The sequence below is a fragment of the Charadrius vociferus genome, unplaced genomic scaffold (genome assembly GCF_000708025.1).
Source record: "Charadrius vociferus isolate BGI_N301 unplaced genomic scaffold, ASM70802v2 scaffold231, whole genome shotgun sequence".
Classification (NCBI taxonomy): Eukaryota; Metazoa; Chordata; class Aves; order Charadriiformes; family Charadriidae; genus Charadrius; species Charadrius vociferus.
In genome coordinates this window covers 2,065,408-2,086,482 of record NW_009647211.1, presented here as the reverse complement: position 1 = coordinate 2,086,482, position 21,075 = coordinate 2,065,408, and the positions used below count along the sequence as shown (strand labels likewise).

Below are 21,075 nucleotides of genomic sequence, written 5' to 3'. Positions count from 1 at the left end.
CGGCCCTTCCCGCTTCTCGGCCGGCCGGTTGCGGATGGCGCCTCTCCGGACCTGTGGCATCAGCACAGGGCCCGATACCTTCATAGAGCGGTTTAGGTTGGAAGGGAACTTAACGATCATCTAGTTCCAGCCCCTCTGCCATGGGCAGGGACTCCTTCCTTCAGTCAGAACTTGTCAGCGTGCAGCTGCAGGGAGGAGAAAACTGGGACGGAGGCGGCTGAGAGGTGTGCAGCAAAGGCAGCCCGGGCGAGGACGGGCAGCGCCGTCCGTGGTGCTCCCCGTGAGCCTTCAGGGGAGACCGCCCTGCCTTTTCCCCGGCGTTAAGAGATGTGGGGCACAAGCTCAGAGGTGACCCCGGTGGTGGTGCTTGTGCTTGCCGGATTGTGGGACTGTTCGAGGAGGTGTTGGTGCGCGAGTACAAAAATTTTGCGTGGCATGCACTCCTGAGTGGATCGTGGGGCTGTCAAAATATGTTTCTTGCTGGTGTGTTTTTTTTTTTTTTTTTAAACTGTAGTGGTTTCCCACTGATATATGGAAGATACATTTTCTGTTGCAAAGCCCACTTTTATTCTCAGAAGACTGTGCCACACAGGGCATTGTATACCAATTTCTTTCTTAGCAGGGTAGCTGTAAATTATGAGATTAGTGATTTAATTGCACAGCAAATCAGAGAGACAGATTTATTCTGCCTTAAAGCATGCTTTCCTATATAAGCCAGGTTATTTGTAGATAACATTTTCCAGTTAATATTTGAAAGCATAAGAATGGTTTCAGTAACCAAAAATGTAACTTCTGTAATGCATTCACGTTGCAAACTAAAAGACTGCGTGGAAGCTCAGAAGTTCTCCTTAAGAGAACTTCATAATTCCCTTGCAATTATGAAGGGAAAACTATTGCAAGCACAAATGAAACTGTAAGTTTCCTTCTCTAGTTCACTAGAAAATGTCAAAATTGTACTTGCCCTCCTTGATTTTTTTAGGAAGCAAAATGCAATGTACCATCTGGAGACAAAGTGGAAGAAGCTGAACCACCCAGTGATATAGAAGAAGGAGGATTAGATCTCAGTGTGTCACTCAAACCAGTCAGCTTCTACATTGCAGACAAAAAAGAAATGCTTCAACAGTGTTTCTGTATCATAGGGGAGAAAAAACTACAGAAGATGCTGCCTGATATTTTAAAGGTACTGAAATACACTTACCTTTTACATACTTTTTATGAGCTTGAGTGTTTGTGTAAAAAAAAAAGCACATTTATCTTTCAAGTCTAGTGGACTTCCAGCTTAAAAGCTGCCTGTATATTTCTTAAGTAAGGATTGTGTCATGTCTCTGAAAATGAGACTTTGTAAAGATTTGATATAGTTATTCTAGCTTACTCCTTTTTCCACTGCTAAGCCATTGCTGAATTACAGGCTGCTTATTTTTTATATCATATGTCTGTACTGGTTAGTTAGATACAAAAAGAGTTTCATAATTGCACGGAGTAAATTCAGTAGTGTTCACTAATAAATATGCTGATTTGTTAATAAAAGTTTGATTTCTTCTTGTGTCAGCTGAATTTCTTTGTATGGTATTAAATTAATGGCTGAGATAAGGCAATAAAACCCCTTCTTGATAAACAGCTTCTGAAGCTGTAACTTCTGTAGACTTTCGTGGTAGTATTGCTAGAGTTTTACTGGCTTAGAACATAGGCTTTTTGAGTCTTGTGAATTGCAGGGCTTGGTCAAAATAAATTAGACTAGCAACCTGTATAGAAGAGGAGGCTTCAGGTGAAATGCCATTCATGTGATGTTTGTTAATAGTTTTAAAAAATTTGTCTTTAATTTTGTCTTTATGAGTCATGTTTTTAGTATAAGTGAGGCAGGATTTCTTCATTTTAAACACGTGAATTGCATATAGTCTCATTCATTTCTCATCTCTGGGAGAAGAAAAGAAATCTGGAGGAGCTGTAGGTAAAGGTGTTATTGAGTTTGAAAAGAAGTTGCCTGGTGGTGTAGAACTAAACCTACATTATAGTCATGAATCTTACAATATGCTCAGCACTTTCTAGTTTTGCTACTTTTATGTGGTATCATAGTTCATTTGAAAATGTGAAATTATCACTTTATTTCACCAAGAGGACACCAAGTAGTAGGAAAGATGTGAAGGTAACTGGAATACCCATAAAATCTGTTGCAGTGTGTAGTATGTATCAAGCATCAGAAATGGATCACAATTTACCTATTTCTTGTTTTCTTTATTATGATGTACAACTATTAGTGTATTGTCAGTAGCAGTGTTTGCTTCAGTTTGTAAACTTGGATTCAACAATTGGCTCTGGCTTTGCAGGCTTAATTAGGTAATCCACCTGCTCCCAAGTGATGGAGAATTATAGTAATCAGGGCTACAGTTGTGTATTGTTCAGTGGTTCACACCTATGACCCAGTATTTCTACTGCTCGGTGTTACAGCTGCAGTGAAAACTGCAAGCCATAGGTCAAGTAACTGATAGTGTGTATTGCTTAACTTTTCAGACACGCACACGCAGCCCACCTCCCGTGTTTGGTAATTGTCAAAACTGAAACACCTACCTGGTGTTCTTCAATAGTTTCATCAGTGCAGGACAGAATAGGGAAGGGACTTCCAATCTGAGTTAGCCCTTCATTCAGTACAGTTGGAGTACTACTTACCATTTATAATTACTTTGTCCTCGGAAATTTTTAGTAGCTCGTGGTCTGTCTTATCTGTCTTCTTAGAACTGTTCCATGGATGAAATCAAAAGGCTTTGCTTGGAGCAGTTGGAGCTGTTATCTGAAAAAAAACTGTTGAAGATACTTGAAGGTATGAATGAAATTTTCAGGCACCACTGTACGCCAGAGAACAGTCTGCCCCTAAATTGGATTTTCACTCTGCTTCTAGCTACTTTTATAGATATATATATATATATGCACACTAATAAGTATATATTAGTGTATATATATGTGTATGTAAGTATACATATGTATTAGTATTACATATATATGCATGCTAATAGCATATATATAGTGTGTGTATATATATATATGCTGTTTTTGATCTTTTAAGTTAGGATGAAATTGTTGATTTAGAAGCTATACATTCAGAAAACATTAGTATAAGCTTCTTTTACTTAGTACCCCAACTAAGAACAAAGTGTTTGACTTGGTGGAAAAAAGGAAGCTAGAAGTGTAGAAATATTGTTTAAAATCCATTATTTTAGGTAAATGGACAGTAAGTTGCCTCCTGGTTCTCTGCAGGGGAAATCTGACATACTGCAATACCAGTTCAACTGTATTAGTGATTGCACTAGGGTATTTGATATAGTTAAAGGATTCTTGGTCTATTCCTCTCTTCTGCTGAGACACGCAGTTCATGTACTTTCATTAAGGATATGACTTTCCAGCTTTTCAGTATCTTACTGAACTGCCACTTGATATTTAAGGGCTGTAGAATTAATTTGTAAACATATTGCTGTCTTCTCAGTTAAGTGGAACTCTTTGAATCTTGAATGATGCAGAGTACCTTCTGTTAATTCTGTCTCCTGTGCTTTTTTTTTTTTTGTGCCTGTAGTATTGTACTAGCAATAGCTCTTCTGTTTGTTTTTTATTTTTGTAATACAGCGTAACTGAAAAATGCCAGCCATGTGGTTAGCAGAAAACCCACAAATAAGGTTTTTAGTTTTGAGTAAGTCTAATTTTAGAACATCTGCTTTAACTGGGAAAAAAACCCCTCTTCTGCTGATTGCAATAGAGTTAATCATTAAGATTAAGCCTAAATATATAGTATTAATTATATACCTGTCTAAATTTTCGTGTTTGAAACTGTGTATATCTAGGCAAGGTTGGAGCTGATTCTGATACTGACGAGGAGGCAGATGGAGGAGACAAGACTGGAGGTGAATCAGTCAGTCAGTGAGTAAAAGACAAAACACTTAAAAACTTAATTTAAGAATACTGAACAGTACAGGGATTTTTCATGAGAAATGATCAAAAGTAAGGTTGAAAGACCCAATCACTGTCCTTAATTATGTGATTACTTTGGTTGAATGACAATGATCTGTGACTGCTAGCAAGCACTAAACTTACGGCTTTGTCACTCTATAACATTAAATGTGTCTTGAGCGCCTAACTGACTTTCATACTGATGGTACCACCCATAAGCTGAGTTGTGGTAATTGAACATGTGTGTGCTCCTAGCCTGCAGCAGGAGTGAACTAATATGATTTAGGTTAATCTTCTTTGAGTGAGCTAAAGGAGGTCGAGTAACCCCTTCCCACTTAAGTCAGTGAACTGTGTTAAGTGTATTTTCACTTCAGCGGAGTTGTATCCCTTCTCTTTCACCCTTCTTTCTGGTCCTTCATTCCTGCCGCAGCTGAAGCAATACTGACACCTGTTCCTATGTTCTCTGTTAGGGGTGTTGTAGAATGTCTAGATTTTTCAAGAGCAGAGGCTTCTGTTTTCTTATTCTTAGGTTGCCATCTGTCAGTTTTGTAAAGACCAACACTTTTTAACCTGTTCTTAAAATACTTGTCTTTTTATTTTTTATAGACAAGTCTTGTGTGGTATATTACTAAGTCTATTGAACAGGTGAGGTCTTTCTTACAGTTTCTATGGAAGTAAAGTTATTCTTTCTATGGAAGTACTAGTTATCACCCACAATGGATCAAATTTTATGAATCTCGCTTGTAGAAGACATGATAAAAAGCTTTTCTGTTTTCATTGCTGACCTGATTACAGCTGGTCCACAGATTCATTGTACAAACTTAATAAACCTCTGAGGCAATCCAAGACAATACATCGGTATTGGGCATATTCAGGTACCTCTTAGTTGCTGGTTTGGTTACTTCATTGAAACTTACTGAATAGGAACAAATGGATGGGAAAGGTAGTGATAGTAATCCAAGTTTCACATTCTGGTCAGTATTTTTGATTTTACAGAGACCTGGTTTCTGATCCTGTCTTTAATTAGAACAAGTTAAGCAGTTATTGAAGTAACTTTCTTTGATCACATCTTGTCATAAATCATACAAATATACTAGAAAATGGAGTGATACCAAGTTAAGTGGTATTTCAGTTTTCTCATGTGACGCAGTTTTAATACACTCTGATGCTGTTCCTTCTTGGGTTCCATTTGTAACTGATTTGTGATTATATCCCCACCTTTGCTGTTTCTTGCTTACATGTTCTGTGAACGATGTCAGTACACCCATCTACGTGCACTAATTTTCTTATTGTGGATGTTGCCCTCTGCTGGCCATTTAGAAAAGCAAAATAAAAAAATCAAAAATGACTAAATACACTAAATAACAGGTCTCTGTGTAAAGGAATCTTTGTTAAGTGATTGATGTTTTGCCAGTGAACTTCTGAATAGAATGAGATGACAAAACTTGTTGGCTAAGGAAATGATGAAAAATGACCCAGGATTTTCATGTCTCGAGAAATTACATGATTTTGGAAGGCCTAATTCACAAGCTCTTTACTATTGCAAAATACATGAAATATTCTTCATCCTAAAGAAGTATGGTAGGATCAGTGCTGCTAGATTTCAGAAAGGTGTTTAAAAGCTGCTGTTGAGACATGTATTTATGACCCTCAGCTTCAGTGGATTGAGTAAAGTCTTGCTTATATGCAAATAAAGTAATGATTTGAGCTGGTAAAAACATGAAAAGGGGAAATTGTTACTGTCAATTAATGAATAAAACAACAAAATAAGGAAAGCAAGCAGGATTTACCTTTTTTAAACTAGCAGGTATCTGAAGACACTTAACAACCCATTTGCCCATGGCAAGTAGGAAAGTTTCAGGAAAACAACATCTATAGGACTTAAACTGCAGTTTAGAAGCCTGCTGTTTTTACAATGTACAGATGATATTCCAGGCATAAGCAGTGAGTAAACCAAAGTTGTTGTCTACCTTTTGTTATAGCTGTGGTGAAGTACAGCAGAATTTAAACTGACCAAGTTCTTAAACCATTGCTGCCTTTACCAAAAACTGACAAAGCTAGGTTACCTTACATCACTGATGAGAAAGATGTGAGCAGTAAATAACAGCAAAATCAAGAAGAAATTGTGTTTTAAAAAAGTAAAAGAAACCAAGAGATGTTGATCAAAGTTATAGAGCAGATTGCTTCCTTTGATGGCCAGAATGGTTGAGGTGCCTCTGTTTTTTGTATATCTGTCTCCATACTGATAGTTCAATATTTTGGACCTCTCCAAACCGGCCAGGAAAGGTATTTTGGTGTAGGATTTGTGGCTTTTTTTCGCCTTTTGATGAAGTGGGTTAAAAACCAGTATGATACGCGCAAGGGTACTATCTCAGAACCTTGGCTCAAAGGTTTGGCTGTGTGCTAGCTTGAACAAGAAACAGAAAGGGAAAGCTGTTTGGATGACAGAGAAATAAAGGGATAGGAAGAATTAGGTGAAACAAGGAAAATGAAGATTTTATATTAATCATTAAGTCCAGTGCTCAGTAAGTAGAACAATATTATGCTTTTGCAACTGTAAAATGTCACAAGCCCTTTTTGCTAAATAGATGTAATCTCTGGGCATTTAGGTTAACTTTTTTTGCAACCTGTGTATAAATAAATACAAGTGCAAGTTTGCAAAACGTTAGAAAACTGTTTCAGCCAGCGCAGCAACAAGTCAGTGGGCAGGGAGGCTAAAGATGCAACAGTGAAGAAATAGTCAAAACTGCATTGCTGAGCTAAATTTTGGTTGTTTGTAATCATTAATATGTTTTTAGTTATCACCTGAGTTCAAATGGATGAATTTGTTTGCCCAGGGAAGAGAAAAGACTTCTCTGAGTGAAAATAGACAGTTTCTTTGATATTCTCACTGTTGGTTCTTCATAATTTGTCTTTGTTACTTGTGGCTTTCTTGTAAATGACTACTTTTTTCTGCATTCTATTAATAATGCAACACTAAAGCTTTTTTATTTTAAATGTGACTTGCCTTAGTTGTTTTCATAGACATGTAAACGTAGGAAAGGAAAATGTGAATAGCAAATCTTAATCTAGTCAAAAATTTGTTAACTGATTGGAAACATAAGTTTGGTTTTTTATCCTTGTTCATTAAAAAAAATAAATTCAACAAGCAAAAAGTATAGTTTGTACTATGTCTTTTTTTCCCCCAAATATGGAAATACTTACCTGTGTCTAAAGACCTGCTTCTCGTCTGTATGTCTAAAAGTAGCAGGGATTTAGCAAAATTTTTCCAGGTACAGGGTTGATTGCAAAATTCAGATCTTTATCTGAAACTTTTGGATAGTATTGCATCTGTAGTTGTAAATGGAACCTTCCTTTTTCTGATGCACTTACGAAGTTCTCATTCACCAGAACCAGAAGTCCTGGGTTTTTTCCTAAATTTCAGCTCTGTAAAAGCTTTGGTTGCTTTCATTAGCATGTGAAACACTTGGTCTGTTATTTTGTCACCAGCTTCTTCTCAGTTAAACCCTAGAAATCCTGGAATAAGCATGCAGAAGAACTGAAAAAGCAAGGCCTATGATTGCCAATAGCAGGAAATTGGTGTTAAAATAGATAGGCTCCATTACTTGTGAGTTCTCTATAGGTTTTTAACTATGCAGTTGTCAGGTGTTTGTTATTGTTTCTTTGTTACTATCTGTGATACAACACTGTTAAACCAAGAGAATTGCTGTATACCAAGCTTCCAACTAAATGACAGACATTTAATTGAAAGGACTTAGACACTTAATGTCCTGCAAAACAAAGTAGACATTTTTTCCATCTCATTCAAAAGGTATTAGCAGGTCCTTGAGCTATTTCTTTCCTGTTTCCTGAATTGGCATTTTAAATACCGTCCAACAGAAGGACTGAAAGTGAATTATGGGCTCTGGTAATAAAACATGGGCTAAAAGAACAAGCGTGCTAAGATCATTATGGTGATCATATGTTCATGTGTATAATGTGAGTAAATTATCTTTTGCTTTAAAAAATCCAATGTACTTATTTTTCTCACTATGTGAAAATTTGCAGATTTGTTCTTTAAGATTCATAGACTTTTTACTGCCTTGCAGTAGTAAGTGCAGTTTTTGCTTGTTTGGTTTTAGAGAGGTTAGCAATTTAAAAGCTGACATTTTTTTAACATGTTTTGCCCCTGGGTACTGGGCTGTTCACAAACATGCAATTTCCATCTGATATTTACACCTTTAGGACAATTTGGTTATCTTCACCATTTGGAATCACTGAAAGAATAGGCTACATGAGTCACTGAACAGATACATTAGCCCTCAGCATCTGTTCACTGTCTTCTGTTCTCCTGGTGTCCTCAAACGTCACCTGTAATTGGACTAATGGACCTTTCATAGCACACTAAACTATTTGATTAGTATCTGTCATTTGGGGTACCTTTTCTGAGGAACACTACTTCATATGGATTTTTTCTTTTTAAATTGCTTCCTCCTAATTATATCAGTTTTCATTTGTCATGGAAAACTATCCTTGGAACAAAAATTTTCAGGAAGCTTATGAGGATTTGGGACTTCTAGAAATATTTTTTTAGACTTGGAATGGCAAAGACAAATTTTAATTTAGTGTTGTGGTTTGGGCTGGACCAGACACTGAATGGGACAGATGCTGTCTTTGACCTCTCTCTGTTCAGAGAAGGGACAGCATCTCCCTTCAGAGGAGACGAGAGAGAATGAGAATGGGTTGAAAAAGAAACTAAACTACTTTAGTGCAATACTAATAATAAAATAATGAAAAGATCATAATAAATTTAATATGAAAATAATGAAATATATACAAAACCATATCAAACTCCCAGGATGACGTCACCGGTAGGCACTGGGAAAGTCCTCTTGCCATCCTCAGTGGAGGATGGCAGCTGGATTCCGGATCTGGATTCAGGAATGCACGGATTGGGATCAAAGGCAAATGAACAGAGTCCTCCTTGGACACTGGCCATTGAAGAAAGAGGTGATCTTTTGATCCCTCAGCCTTTATACTGAGCATGAGGCAGATGGGATGGAATACCGTGTTAGTCAGTTTTGGGTCACCTGTCCTGTCCGCTCCTCCCTGCAGGTGGGACCCTTCTGTGCTTTTCCGCTTCCAACCCTCCAATGGGGCAAGTAACCAAGCTAGCTGCCCTTGGGTGTTAAGCAATAAGTGTAAGCAAGAGCCTCTCTGTATACTTTTCCTTGGCATCAACTATAAACATCAGGCCTTATCACTGTGGTAGCAGGCACTGTGTAAGGAATATGCTGTTAATTTCTGAGAGTTAGAAGAGGCTTAGCTTCAAAGTAAAATTACTAAACAGAAAATGGGTTCTGTTTTAGCTCAAACCAGGACAGAAGGTACATCATCTTTATGTCAGAGTAGCAGAGGTACTGATCTCAAGCCTCGCTCCAGAGATTTAGGTGAACGTTTCTTAACAATTAAAAGCGCTGTAAGGGAAAGTATCAGCATGACTGGATCTCATGTTGTCGGACTGTCTTCAAGTCCAGGATTAAGGTATTTTTTTCTGTCACAAAACTTTTCCTGCTGGTTTCCAACCCCAAGCTGATGCTTGGAATCCCAGCCACCAGTATTACAGTGCTATTGCCTTAGTCCTTAGCCATCCACTCCTCTGAACCAGTACCCCTTTTTCAAACCTGTGCTGCTCTCTTACCGCACTCTGCATAATCTGCTGGATTTCTGGTACCAAATGACCCTCAAACGCAGGTTTCTTTGATAGCTGGGCAGGTTCCTGAAGGTATTAGGTTCTGTATGGAATCCACATGTGTGAGCCCAGGTAAGCATTGCGCTACTGTGGAGCATGCCAACACGAAAAGCTAGCATCAGGCAAATTTAAAATTACAGCATTTGTCACCAACAAATTGTAATAGTTAGCTCCTTTCTGCTGAGAAGACCGTAATGTGCCAATGTTGTTCTATTAAAAAAAATGCTGAGTTTATCTCTTGGAAGAGTGACTTTGAAGTTAACTGTCATCCTGAGGGAGAAGTATCTTTAAAGACTGATAAAAAGAGGGAGCTCCAATTTACTGTGGTTACTTACTAGCATGGCATGAAAGAAGAGGGTATTAAACTTGTATACTGTGCCTTAATTTTAGATTACAATATCTTCTGCTCCCATTGTTTGGAGATGTGATGTTATGCTACCCTTTCTTAAATCTATACTGCAATACAGATAAGTAGGAAAAATATTTTTTACTAACAAACAAATTAAACAAGATTAATAAGTTGAGAGCAAAACTGAACTGTGAACTGAAATGCTTCTGCTTGGCCACAAGATGGTGCAAAATGCTTGCCTAGTAAATGAAGTAGTGAAGGTTCACCAGCAGTACAGTCCAATCCAATCAATTCTGAAAGAGTAAAACGTGCTGTAAAAGTATTTTTGGGTTCTAAAAATTCTTTTGCTCACAGTAGGTAGTCTTTAAAGGGACGTGTTTTTGCTGTAATCAGTGATCGTGTCAAGGCAACAGGAGGAAACTTTGCAACAAGTTTTGATGTGTGATTTTTCAATTGATGCTTTCTTTTTACATAGCTGTTAGAATGGCTGTAGGTAATTTCACAGCTGGTGTTTGAACCATAGAGGTCACTCTGAATTTTCTGTCAAGGGGGTGATTGTAATTCCTCAGTGAAATTTGGCAACAGAGCTCAGCGTGATACCAGAGATGTGAAGTTTCTTGCCTGGACACTATTTGTTCTGGATCAGCCTTCCCCAAGTGACACATTGCTGTCCAGTGCAGAGATGACTGCTCAGTTCAAAACAATGAAGCGTGCATGTGAGGGAGGATGGGGTAGGGGCAGCCTAAGCAGGTTTTGCTCTTAGCGATGAGCAGGGTTTATCACAACCTTATTTTGGTGATTTGAGTGACTAAGTATAACAAATCATTAGGAATTGCTTAAAATAAAATAAAATAAAATTTAAAAAAAAAGTGGATCCTTCCAGATCCGTTGACCAATAGCTGGTGCCAGATCCACTGCTTTCCCCAGTTGCTGGCAGTTGGACATAAAAGCCCAATTCCAGTTGCCGCTCAGACCTCCTTGTGAACACAGGGTGGTGTAGACCTACGATCATCCCTGATACCTGACACTCAGACTGTTGATCTCTTGGGTATCTGATGGAACTATGGTTTCTCAATCTGCCTTCTTGCAGACTCTGGTCTCTTTCAGGAATTTGGCCTCTGATCTTATGGTCTGAGTGGTATCTGGCTCCCAGATGCCTCCTCCTACTTGCTGGCTAGACGAGTCTGAGGTTTGCTGGTGAATTACAAGCCTCTGCGTACACACTGATGAATGACATTGAATTTCCCCTAGAACATTTTTCGTTCTGTCTAGTTCCTGGCAGCACAGTCCTACAGGCCCCTATGACTTATGGTCCCCTTTGCAGTTGCTGGCACTTAGACACACAGCTGTGCATATATACAGAGAGTATTGTCCTATCATTTGGAAAAATAGTTAGTATAGCAGTGAAGTTCAATAAGAAGGCAGTGGTGATCAGGTCTGGGGCTTAACCTGACAAGTGCACTGACCAGCAACATGTTTATGCTCTGCTGGCTCTTTATCTTCTTTTTTTTCCTCTTTTTTCCCCCATGCTTGTTCTTTCTCAATCTCCCTTGGTCTCTCCCTTTTCCCACCATAGGTTCTTCCTCTAAACATCCCTTACACATTCCTATGCTCCCCTTCAAAACATACACCAGTACATTTTATGCAGTCCTGCAATGCTCTTCCCTGGCATCCTATACAGCCCCCCTTGCTTCTGTAGACTAGCACCCTTTATCCTATAAGGTGGTTTCTCTAGCTAAGCACTCTTACTAGGTTTCATTCCCAGAAAATGGGCTGGTTGCTCTCCTTTCACAGCCCTAGGACTAAGTCTGGTGGGGTGATGCTGCTGCACTGATGAAGTTACTAGGGTTCCTCCGCTGGCAGTTTTCCTTTTCACTGGGCCTTTGTGCTTATAGTGACTCACCATTAAATGCATAACTTAATGGACAGGGCAATACAATGGAGAACTGAGTGTAATAAGCCTTGGCAAGTGACAGGAGAGCAAAACCTGAACTTTCTGGGAAGATTTGGTGTGACAGCATCATGGACAGATTTATCTGATGGTCTGTGCTGGCTTCTGCCCTAATCCCACCCAGTAATGGAGGCAGGGGGGGAAATGTTGCTAGCCGAGAGTCTGGCACCATCTCAAAGCAGAGGACTAGTTAGGCTTTGGTCCTAAGCTGTGGCCTGGAACCTGGCACTGAGTGTTGAGAAGGTGCTTCCTCTGGGATAGGTTGTGCAGGCTCACGGAGGGGTAACTGGGGTGGGTCTCAGTGTCCTCTGCACAATCCACTTAACAAATTGAACATGGTACTCTCACGTTGTCTGGTTTTCCTTCCCTTACGCCCCCAACCTGACAGCGGGAAGATTGAGACCCTGGTTAACATGTCTACAGCATCACAGGCAGCAGACCTAATTTTATTTATTGAATTCCTGGGCTTATTTTACATATAACAGGCAGGGGCTGTAATCCATCTTGTAACACCTCTGGCCTTTGTAGTGTAAGACTGATGACTGGAATAGAAGATAAATGAACAAATTCTTGGTTTGTGAAAAGGCAAAGTTTAAATAATTTTCTGAAGGGGTTAGCCATATAAACATAAGTTCCCAATCAGCATAGCTATTTGAACATCAAGTTTGTATCCATTCCTTCTCTTTCAGCCCTACCTGGGAATGGAAAGTCCAACAGAAGTTAAAAGGTTGGGAGAATACTTCTTGAGTTGACCAAATAGGAAAGCAAACTGAAAGGTTACATACCACTGAGTTCTGAGGAAAATGCATCACAGTAAATAATCTACTCCTAGTTTATTACACTGGCATTGGACAGTACATTTCTCTTGGGGTTTTCTTACTTAAGGTGCAGAACATTTAGCATCTTTTTTTCAGGTGCTGTGTGCATGTGAACCAGCTACATGTTCTCCTTAATCAGTTACTCCGTGCTAGCATACACATTTATGGATGGGTACAAAAAGTGGGAGAAACAGAAGAGTCTATTGATTTGTAACTTTTCCTCCTACAGAAAAGGAAATAGCAATCAAAGTAACTTGGCCTCTCAGACCAAGATGGCTGGAAGTATTACGGTGTTCTCCCTCCTGACATAGCCATTGGACACCTGAAAAAAAAATTATCTTTGAGAGCATGGGGAAAATAGATCTGTATTCAATTTTAGGAAAAGCCTTCAGGTGATTACTGAAACAAGTTGTTGAAGTAATTGTGTTTACATCTGTGACACCAGAATACTGCTATCCTTTATATAGTGCTGTTTAGCTCCCACAGGCAGGATAGTTGCATTGATTCCATATTAATATGTATGAAACCAACGCCACAGCAACATTCAGGGTAGGAAATTGGCAATTCTGCTGTCAAAAGGCTCACTAAAAATGATAATTGCACTCTTACTGTGATTCTGGGTCCTTCTGCCTTCCTTCTTCCTGTATATTTCACAGTATTTTCACAATTTGTATAACTAGTACATGCAAAATGTCTGAAGGACATGAACATTTCACAAAAGTATCTCTTCCTTATCTCTTGTATAAAGCAGCTGAAACTTTACAGATCAAGAGTAGAAGTCTTTAAATAGAAGAAATAGAGAAATGTAGCTAGTGAATACAATTTAACAGTTGTGTTTTGTTTTATAAAATGGCCCTTTGGAAAACTATGAGATTGTGATGTAGGAGAGGTGGATGGTGATGGGGTGATGGTAGTTTCTTAATTTCAAAAGGAAACAATAAATAGTACTTGAATGCAACTGAAACTGTAGTTTTTTCAAATCATTTAACTGTGTGACAAGTTATTCTGAGTTTTAGAGAAAAGCTCTTAATACTAGGGAGAGGCTACCAGTGAGGATTGTTATTCTGAAAGGCTAGGGTGTAGTGGAAACAGTTGCTTTATCCTTGTGTATTGCTAGGAAAAGCAAGAAAAAAGTTTGTTATCAAGTGCTTAGATCAACACTCTCTGCTTTTCTTCTGCCTTTATTCATACTGAAGCTGTCCTGTTGGCCTACCATCACATAATTTCTTTAGTTAAAGTAAAAGTTTCTTAGAAAAGTTCTCTTAAATTATAGAAGATGTAGGTTAAAATGTCTTCTTATTTGTTTCCAGACAGGACAACAGCATAGACTCTACTTCTTCTCTGAGAGAAGACAACAAGCTGGAAGGTCAGGAATCAAAACAAGGTATGTAGTGCAGAAAGCTGAAATTTTGTGTTCTTGACATTGGGTAGTGACTAATTCCAATTAAATGATAGCTGTCTTCTACAGTTTCTGTAATCACAGCGAATCATCCTCTTAGAAATCAGCTGGTGATGGGCTACAACCTTTCCCTTGGGCCCAATTCCAGAAAAGGACAGGGGAACATTGAAAAAGTTCTGTGAGACTGGAGAGTTTTTTGTGGCTAGAAGCAAATTGCAGCTCTTCAAAGTTTGCTGGTTTAGCTTCTGGAACATGACTGAAGCTCTTGCGAGGCTCATTCGGCTCTTCATATCTAGTTTGTCAGCTGAAGAGGAACTTCAGCCATTTCAATTTCTTGGTATATAGGTGATTGCTAATACTGCTCTTACCATTTGCTGAATTCTTCAAGAGTCAGTTTTACTTTCTGTTGAGATGATCATAAGAGTCTACAGTACTCTGTTTTGACATTCATAGAAATCCATTATAATATTTGTTTGCCAGGACTGCTTGTAGTTTAGTCATTTTGTTCCCTCTTGATTTGTTTGATTGTGCAGAGCTGAGGTCCAATGGAATGGTGCTTAACACCCACCAGTTCTGATAACTGGCTTATTTTACTTGAAGTCAGTGCCAGTGGAAATATACGTTCAAATCTTAGAATCTCTGAGGACGAACATTTTGTCTTGTGTATTTTCTCTTTTTAAATGTAAAAAGGCTGAGACATTCAGGTACTACAGTGACTGGCAGAATAGAAAATGCAAAAGCAGGTAAGTTAGGGCTACACATTTGAGTACCTGCTGCGTGAGGAAACAGTTTTCTTAACCCGGAGCAGTATTTGTTTTATTCCAATCATTAAAACAGCACCATATAACAACTGTCAGTATTATTTTGTACATGAAGCAGTAGAATTGTAGTTGTTTCTGTCTCAGTCTATTTATTTTCATTTGGACTAGCTGTATGCAGTAACATCAGAAATAGCTTTTCCAATCAAAGTATGTTGCAAATTCTTATAAGCTATATTTCTTTTCCATGAAGATCTAACATTATTTGCTTCCTGCAACTCCTATTTCACAATTCAAAATGTAGTTTAAAAGATGAGTCATGTTTTTTTCTGAAGTAATTAGTGAGGGGAATTAAACAGAGAAGTGAACAGTCATAATAAAAGCATCAAAACTTTTAGAAGCAGGTTGCTATAGCTTTGTGAGGAATGCTTTAAATATTGTTGGTACTGTATGGAATGACCTCAGAACTGACAGATTTCTTGCAGATCTTTTTCACTTTTGTATTATCAAAGGGAATTGATGACTGTTGCAGGTGATTGCTTCATTGTTGGTTTTTATGACTTAATCAACAAGAGTATCATGATGGCTTTGGGCTATAACAGTGGCTCCACTCAAGATGTTAGCTTTAAAGAGCTTTTGGGAATACTGATGTAAATTTAAAAATATAACTCTGATCATTCTGCTGAGCTGCAGCCTGTGATGCTATGGGAAGAAAAGAGAGAAGAAGAGAATAAGCAAAAGTGGATAAAATAAATTTATGAAACAGAATTAAATGTGCTAAAATGAATTTCACAACTGTAGCTGAAGGAGAAAGTAAAAGTTATCAAAATGAAAAAGATAATGAGAAATGCCAACCGTGATCTTTATTACTGGGTAGAATTGCAATTGCAAAAGAGGGAAATAAAGCCCGTCAGCTAATTAAATGTCTATAGGCCAATAAGCTTGTATGGGCACTGTGTTACAGTTTTGGATCCATAGTCTATATCCAGATTCTGAATGGAACCCAGGGTGGCTTTGCCTAGCTTCATGGTCCATACTAATTCTGGGACAGACTTGAATGACTGTTAATATTTTGTTTCTGCTTAATATGTGACCAGTACTGAAAGGGATCCTGTGGTGGGTTGACGCCAGCCAGCAGTAGGTGCCCACCAGCCAATTACTTCTCCCCTGTCAGGTGGGGGGGACAGTCAGAAGAGCAAAAGCTAGAAAAACTTATGGTCAAGATAAAGACAGTTTAATAAGTGAATCAAAAGCTGTGCACTGAAACAAAGCAAAATAAGGGATTTATTCACTGTTTCCCATTGGCACATGGATTTTTAGCCACTTCCTGGAAAGCAGAGCCTCAGCATGCATGACAGTTACATAGGAAGACATGCCATAACCATGAACATCCTTCTTTCCTCCACCTTTCCTTGAGCTTTTATTGGTGAGCACAATGTCATATGGTATGGACTATCTCTTTGGTCAGTTGGAGTCAGCTGTCCTGGCTGTGTATCCCTCCCAACCTCTCTCCCACCCCCAGCCTACTCACTATGGGTTCAGAGCAAGAAACAGAGAATGCCCTGAGGCTGTGCAAGCACTGCTCAGCACTAGCCAGAACACTGGCATGTTACCAATACTCTTTCAGAAACAAATCCAAAACTATCAATGAAAAAATAAAAAGAACAGTTGGAGAAAGAGAACCTTTTACAGCATGGTGTCAATGTACTAATTTTAAGAATCAGAGAGCCCCAGAATTTTTTAGGTTAGAAGGGCTGTTATGAGATCATTGAACCCATTCCCCCTGCTTAAGCAGGTCACCTAGAGCAGGTTGCTTAGGACCACGTGCTGTCAAGTTTTGAGTATGTGCAAGAATGGAGACTCCACAACCTCTCTTGAGGAACCTGCTCCAGTGTTCGGCCACTCTCACAGTAGAAAAGTTTTTACATGTGTTCAGGTGGAATTTCATGTGTTTTAATTTTTGACTGTTACCACTAGTTCTGTCAGTGTGCAGTACTGAGAAGAGTTTGGCTTCCTTGTCTTCATGGTCTCCCATATTTTTAAAGGAGAATTAAAGAAAATTTAAATAAACAGGTTTGCAATACTGTCTGAATACATATTAAATAAGAATATTTTTTATATAGAGAGGGTCATTATAGACTAAAGTAGCTTACATAGGAATGTAAACTTTCTTTGAATCTTCATAGTAAGAAATTATATGTATTTCAAAACCACAGATCTTTAGCTCTAAACCCTAACAGGTTTAGGTCTAATTAACAGGGAACACAACCATACCTTTCGATGGTGGTACTACCAAAAGCAATTATAAAGCCTTTGGTATCAGTAACTTTACTATCATCTGACTATAAATTGTTCATTTTAAGCAAGATCCAATCCTAATGTAAGATTCCACAGATACAGAGGTTGGTGAAGGACTAATGATTTCTGAGGCCAATGTGTCAAAAGCAGTAGCCTCTCTGTAGCCAAATTGTGAGAACAGTTACTCAGGTTCTGTTAGAGTTTTGCTTTTATTTTGTTGCACTGCATCTTGTAGTTTTGGGTTTTTTTTTTTTTTTTTTTTTTAAATAAACTCCAACTTTTAGCCAGTATTAAAAGCCAATGCTATGTTTTTCCCCATGTTTTTACTGAGTTAAATACATCTGAAATACTTGTGATAGATTATAGATAGTTGCACTTTAAGTGGAGTTTCTATTAATTTTTAGTACTGTGCCTGACTATAGTGTCCCACTTCTTTTAAAATACATAAAATAGTTTTAAAGTGTCATTTTTAAAATTGCATTTTGACAACTAAGTTTACTTTAAAAATAATAAACAATAATCAATTTTGCACTGCAGAGGCTTCCTTACTATATAAAACCTTTTGACATTTTAATTAGGAAAACAGATCATGTAACTCCATAGGATGGAATAAATCTTCCTGGTACTGCTGCTTTGCTATACTGCATGTTCATCTAAATTGGCATAAAAATGCATTAACACTTGTCTAAATTAGATCAGCCTTAAAAGTTGGAGAAGAAAAAGAAGAGGAATTAGTTGTCTTAAATTTTTGCCGCTTTCTTAATCTTCAGAGGAACTTTAAGCAGAAGCAATTTTGTAAGTTTAAAGAAAAATTGTTCTGTTAGGCGACTATATGATTGTTACATTTGTGTTACAGGCAAGGGAGAAGATAGCGATGTCCTCAGCATAAATGCAGATGCATATGATAGTGACATAGAAGGCCCATGCAATGAAGAAGATGGCCCAGATGTACAAGAAAACACTGTCAGAAGTGGAGTTGGTCAGATAGATGACCTTCAGAAAGACATTGAGAAAAGCGTGAATGAGATACTGGGGTTGGCAGAATGCAGCCCAAAGGAGCCCAAAGCAGCAACCTTAGCCGTTCCTCCGCCAGAAGATGTTCAGCCATCAGCACAGCAGCTGGAGCTTCTGGAGCTCGAGATGAGGGCTAGAGCTATTAAGGCTCTGATGAAAGCTGGTGATGTGAAAAAACAGCCCTGAGATTGTTAGATTTCATTTTCAGTGTTTGTTTTGAAGGATATGATGTCTGTTCTCTTCAGTGCTAAAGTTTATTTGGGTTGGGTATGACATTCCTCATTAAAGCCCTGTTGTGTATCCTGACCTGTGGCTTAAGCCATTGGCAGTTGATTTCATTGCCTTTAGTGTGCTGCCTCCATGACATGCACAAACAAGACTGGTTTGATGCTTTGCTGAGATCAGGTCTCTTCGTGCTGTTACCTCCTCAAGGAGTCACACAATGTATAGAACTACAGTAGGAACCTGGTGCCTTCTGGAAAAGTTGTGAGAGTTGGGTTCTTTATAATGCAATGGTTAGAAATTACCAGCTATTTTATTTATTAGCAATTTGTTAAACTACTTGAGAAACTTGATTTATATGTGCTTCATTAAAAATACCATTTTGAAGATGTCTTTTGTCATGTGACTGCTTTCAGCATTCTGTGGTGGGATTTGAGATTGCTTATTTCTCCTTGGGGCCCAGCTCATCATCATGTAGGTATTCTGGTTAAAATGGATGATGATTCACTTAAAAGCATACTTAATTTTTAGGAAGTTGAATTCCTAAAGGGAGGGATTTTTTTCCTTTCAAATAAACAATTGAACCACATTATTTTCAGAGTTATGAAAGTGCCTGAAAGTGACAAATACTGGAGTCCTTATACTGTTGGTAATTTAATTTTGTCACTGCTGTTTATCTTCTGTGTCATGACTGAAATAAAGAAAATAGAGTTTTTTCTTGACTGTGAAGCTTTTTTGTTGAATATTTGGCATAATATTTAGGGCAATGCAGCAAATCGGACTATATAGAAGACCTTGAGTTTTTAACTGACGTACCTATTTCATGTCCCTTGTAAACAGGAAAATCCACCTAAATATAAATGTTTTTTAGAAAATACATATAATTTATTTGTATCTATTATATAAAGTTTTAAAATCATAATTCTACTTTTATCCATTCAAAGGTATTTCTTTAAATTGTATTACAGGATTAATTTTCCTGCTATGATTTCTTACAACAATTAAAATAATTCTGATTTTGTTTAGAATTAGTGCTGGTTTTATACTTGGCTGCTAATCAAATGCATATCAAAATATTTCTCTGTGTCCTGGTTTACATATGTGCACACAAATCAGGTTTTTTTAGGTATTAAGTTTACGCATGTGTTAAATAAAATGGTGTATTATACATTGGTACTACTGATTTTCCCTTGGTTGTTAGAAACCAAATTAGATACTTTGCAACAGTGGCATAGATAATTTCCACAGGTTATTTTGTAATATCACTGCAGACCTTGTTCTATTCAAATAGTTAATCTTAAATTCTTGTGCAAGTTTTATGTATTTTTTTCCTCCTTCCATTTTTCCTTTCCTTTTTTCTCCTTTGTTCTCTTTTTTCCCTTTCTTTTTTTTTTCACCTTTGCCCACTTTAGTTTAACCCCTTTTCTACCCTTTTCCCTTTCTTGTTGGTAGTCTTTAGTAGCAACCTTCTTGCATATTTCTTCAAGTATGATAGAATCAACAGTATTGTGAATAAAATGGTAGCAAAGTAGTGCCCTGTATATAAACTATTATAAACTAAAACCTTCATTAAGTACAGCTGAGAAAATTACAGTGTGTGTTCACTAAATGATGGCAGCGACCTGAGTAAGTTTCATCTGACCGTAAATCAGTTATCCGCAGAAACAACATTTTTCTATTATTTTTTAGCAAATGGAGGATGTAAGTTAGAATATATATACCCAATTCCAGAGGTAACTTAACTGTCTCAGAACATGTGTGTGTTGTCTTCAGTTAATTTAATTTGGCTGTTTGGTGAACTTGGGATTTATTGGAGTACAGAGAAACAGAAGCAGATAAGGAGAGAAAGACAGTTGGCAAAACCTAGATGTGCTGTCTTGTTCTTGGTAAAGACGTAGGGTAGTGGAACTATGTTAGACTCAAAAAATAGGTTTCACTGCTGCTACGCTTAGATCCTTAAGGCACTGAATACCTCACTTTCCCTGCTGTGGAAACAAAAAAGCTCACCTGCAAGGTGAACTTGCTTACTAGTCCTACTGTGCAACCCGGTATATCCTGACCAACAGGAAAACTTGTGCCTTACTGTTTTCCTCTCTTCTTTTATATCAAAGTTCATTTGCTGGTTCTACAGTCTGCTGCAGCATTGATGAGGCTTGCAAAATCCCCAGCAATATGAATAAGCAACAATCAGTCCTTAATATTGAAGAAGAATAATGCAGTAATGGTCGATTGGTAGGACAAATGCTGGTAGACCTGTATCTTTCCTTTTCTACCGGTACTCCCAACACCTGTGGTTTTATCTCCCGCAGAGATGATTCCTTGCTGACTGCATACTCCTGTGTGGCTCCCATGTATTTCTGCCAGCCAGTGAACAGCAAAAAGTTACTCCATGCAGAAGCTGTGCCTTGCTAAGGCATAACCGAGTGTGTCTTAGGAAAGCTGAATGTAAATGAGGTTTAATTAGAAGTATGTTTCCTATGCCACCAGGAGGGCTGATACAGGCAAATGTACGAAAGCCATTCGGTGATGTCACAGAATGGTACATTTGCAGTTGTTTGGCAGCAAGGAAACACTGCTGGAATTAATTATAAACTAGAATGTA

General features: G+C 38.1%; 1 protein-coding gene across 1 annotated transcript in view; it reads left to right on the top strand.

Moving 5' to 3' along the window:
• Window positions 1-18,468, top strand: part of CAAP1 (caspase activity and apoptosis inhibitor 1) — an 18,623-nt gene extending 155 nt beyond the window's left edge. Inside the window, exons 2-6 of the mRNA XM_009895881.1 lie at window positions 980-1,180; window positions 2,731-2,815; window positions 3,828-3,903; window positions 14,093-14,166; window positions 18,094-18,468. Coding sequence (XP_009894183.1) covers window positions 980-1,180; window positions 2,731-2,815; window positions 3,828-3,903; window positions 14,093-14,166; window positions 18,094-18,437 — 780 coding nt within the window. The 3' untranslated portion in view covers window positions 18,438-18,468. The remainder of the gene's footprint in view (window positions 1-979; window positions 1,181-2,730; window positions 2,816-3,827; window positions 3,904-14,092; window positions 14,167-18,093) is intronic.
• Window positions 18,469-21,075: the final 2,607 nt, after the last annotated feature.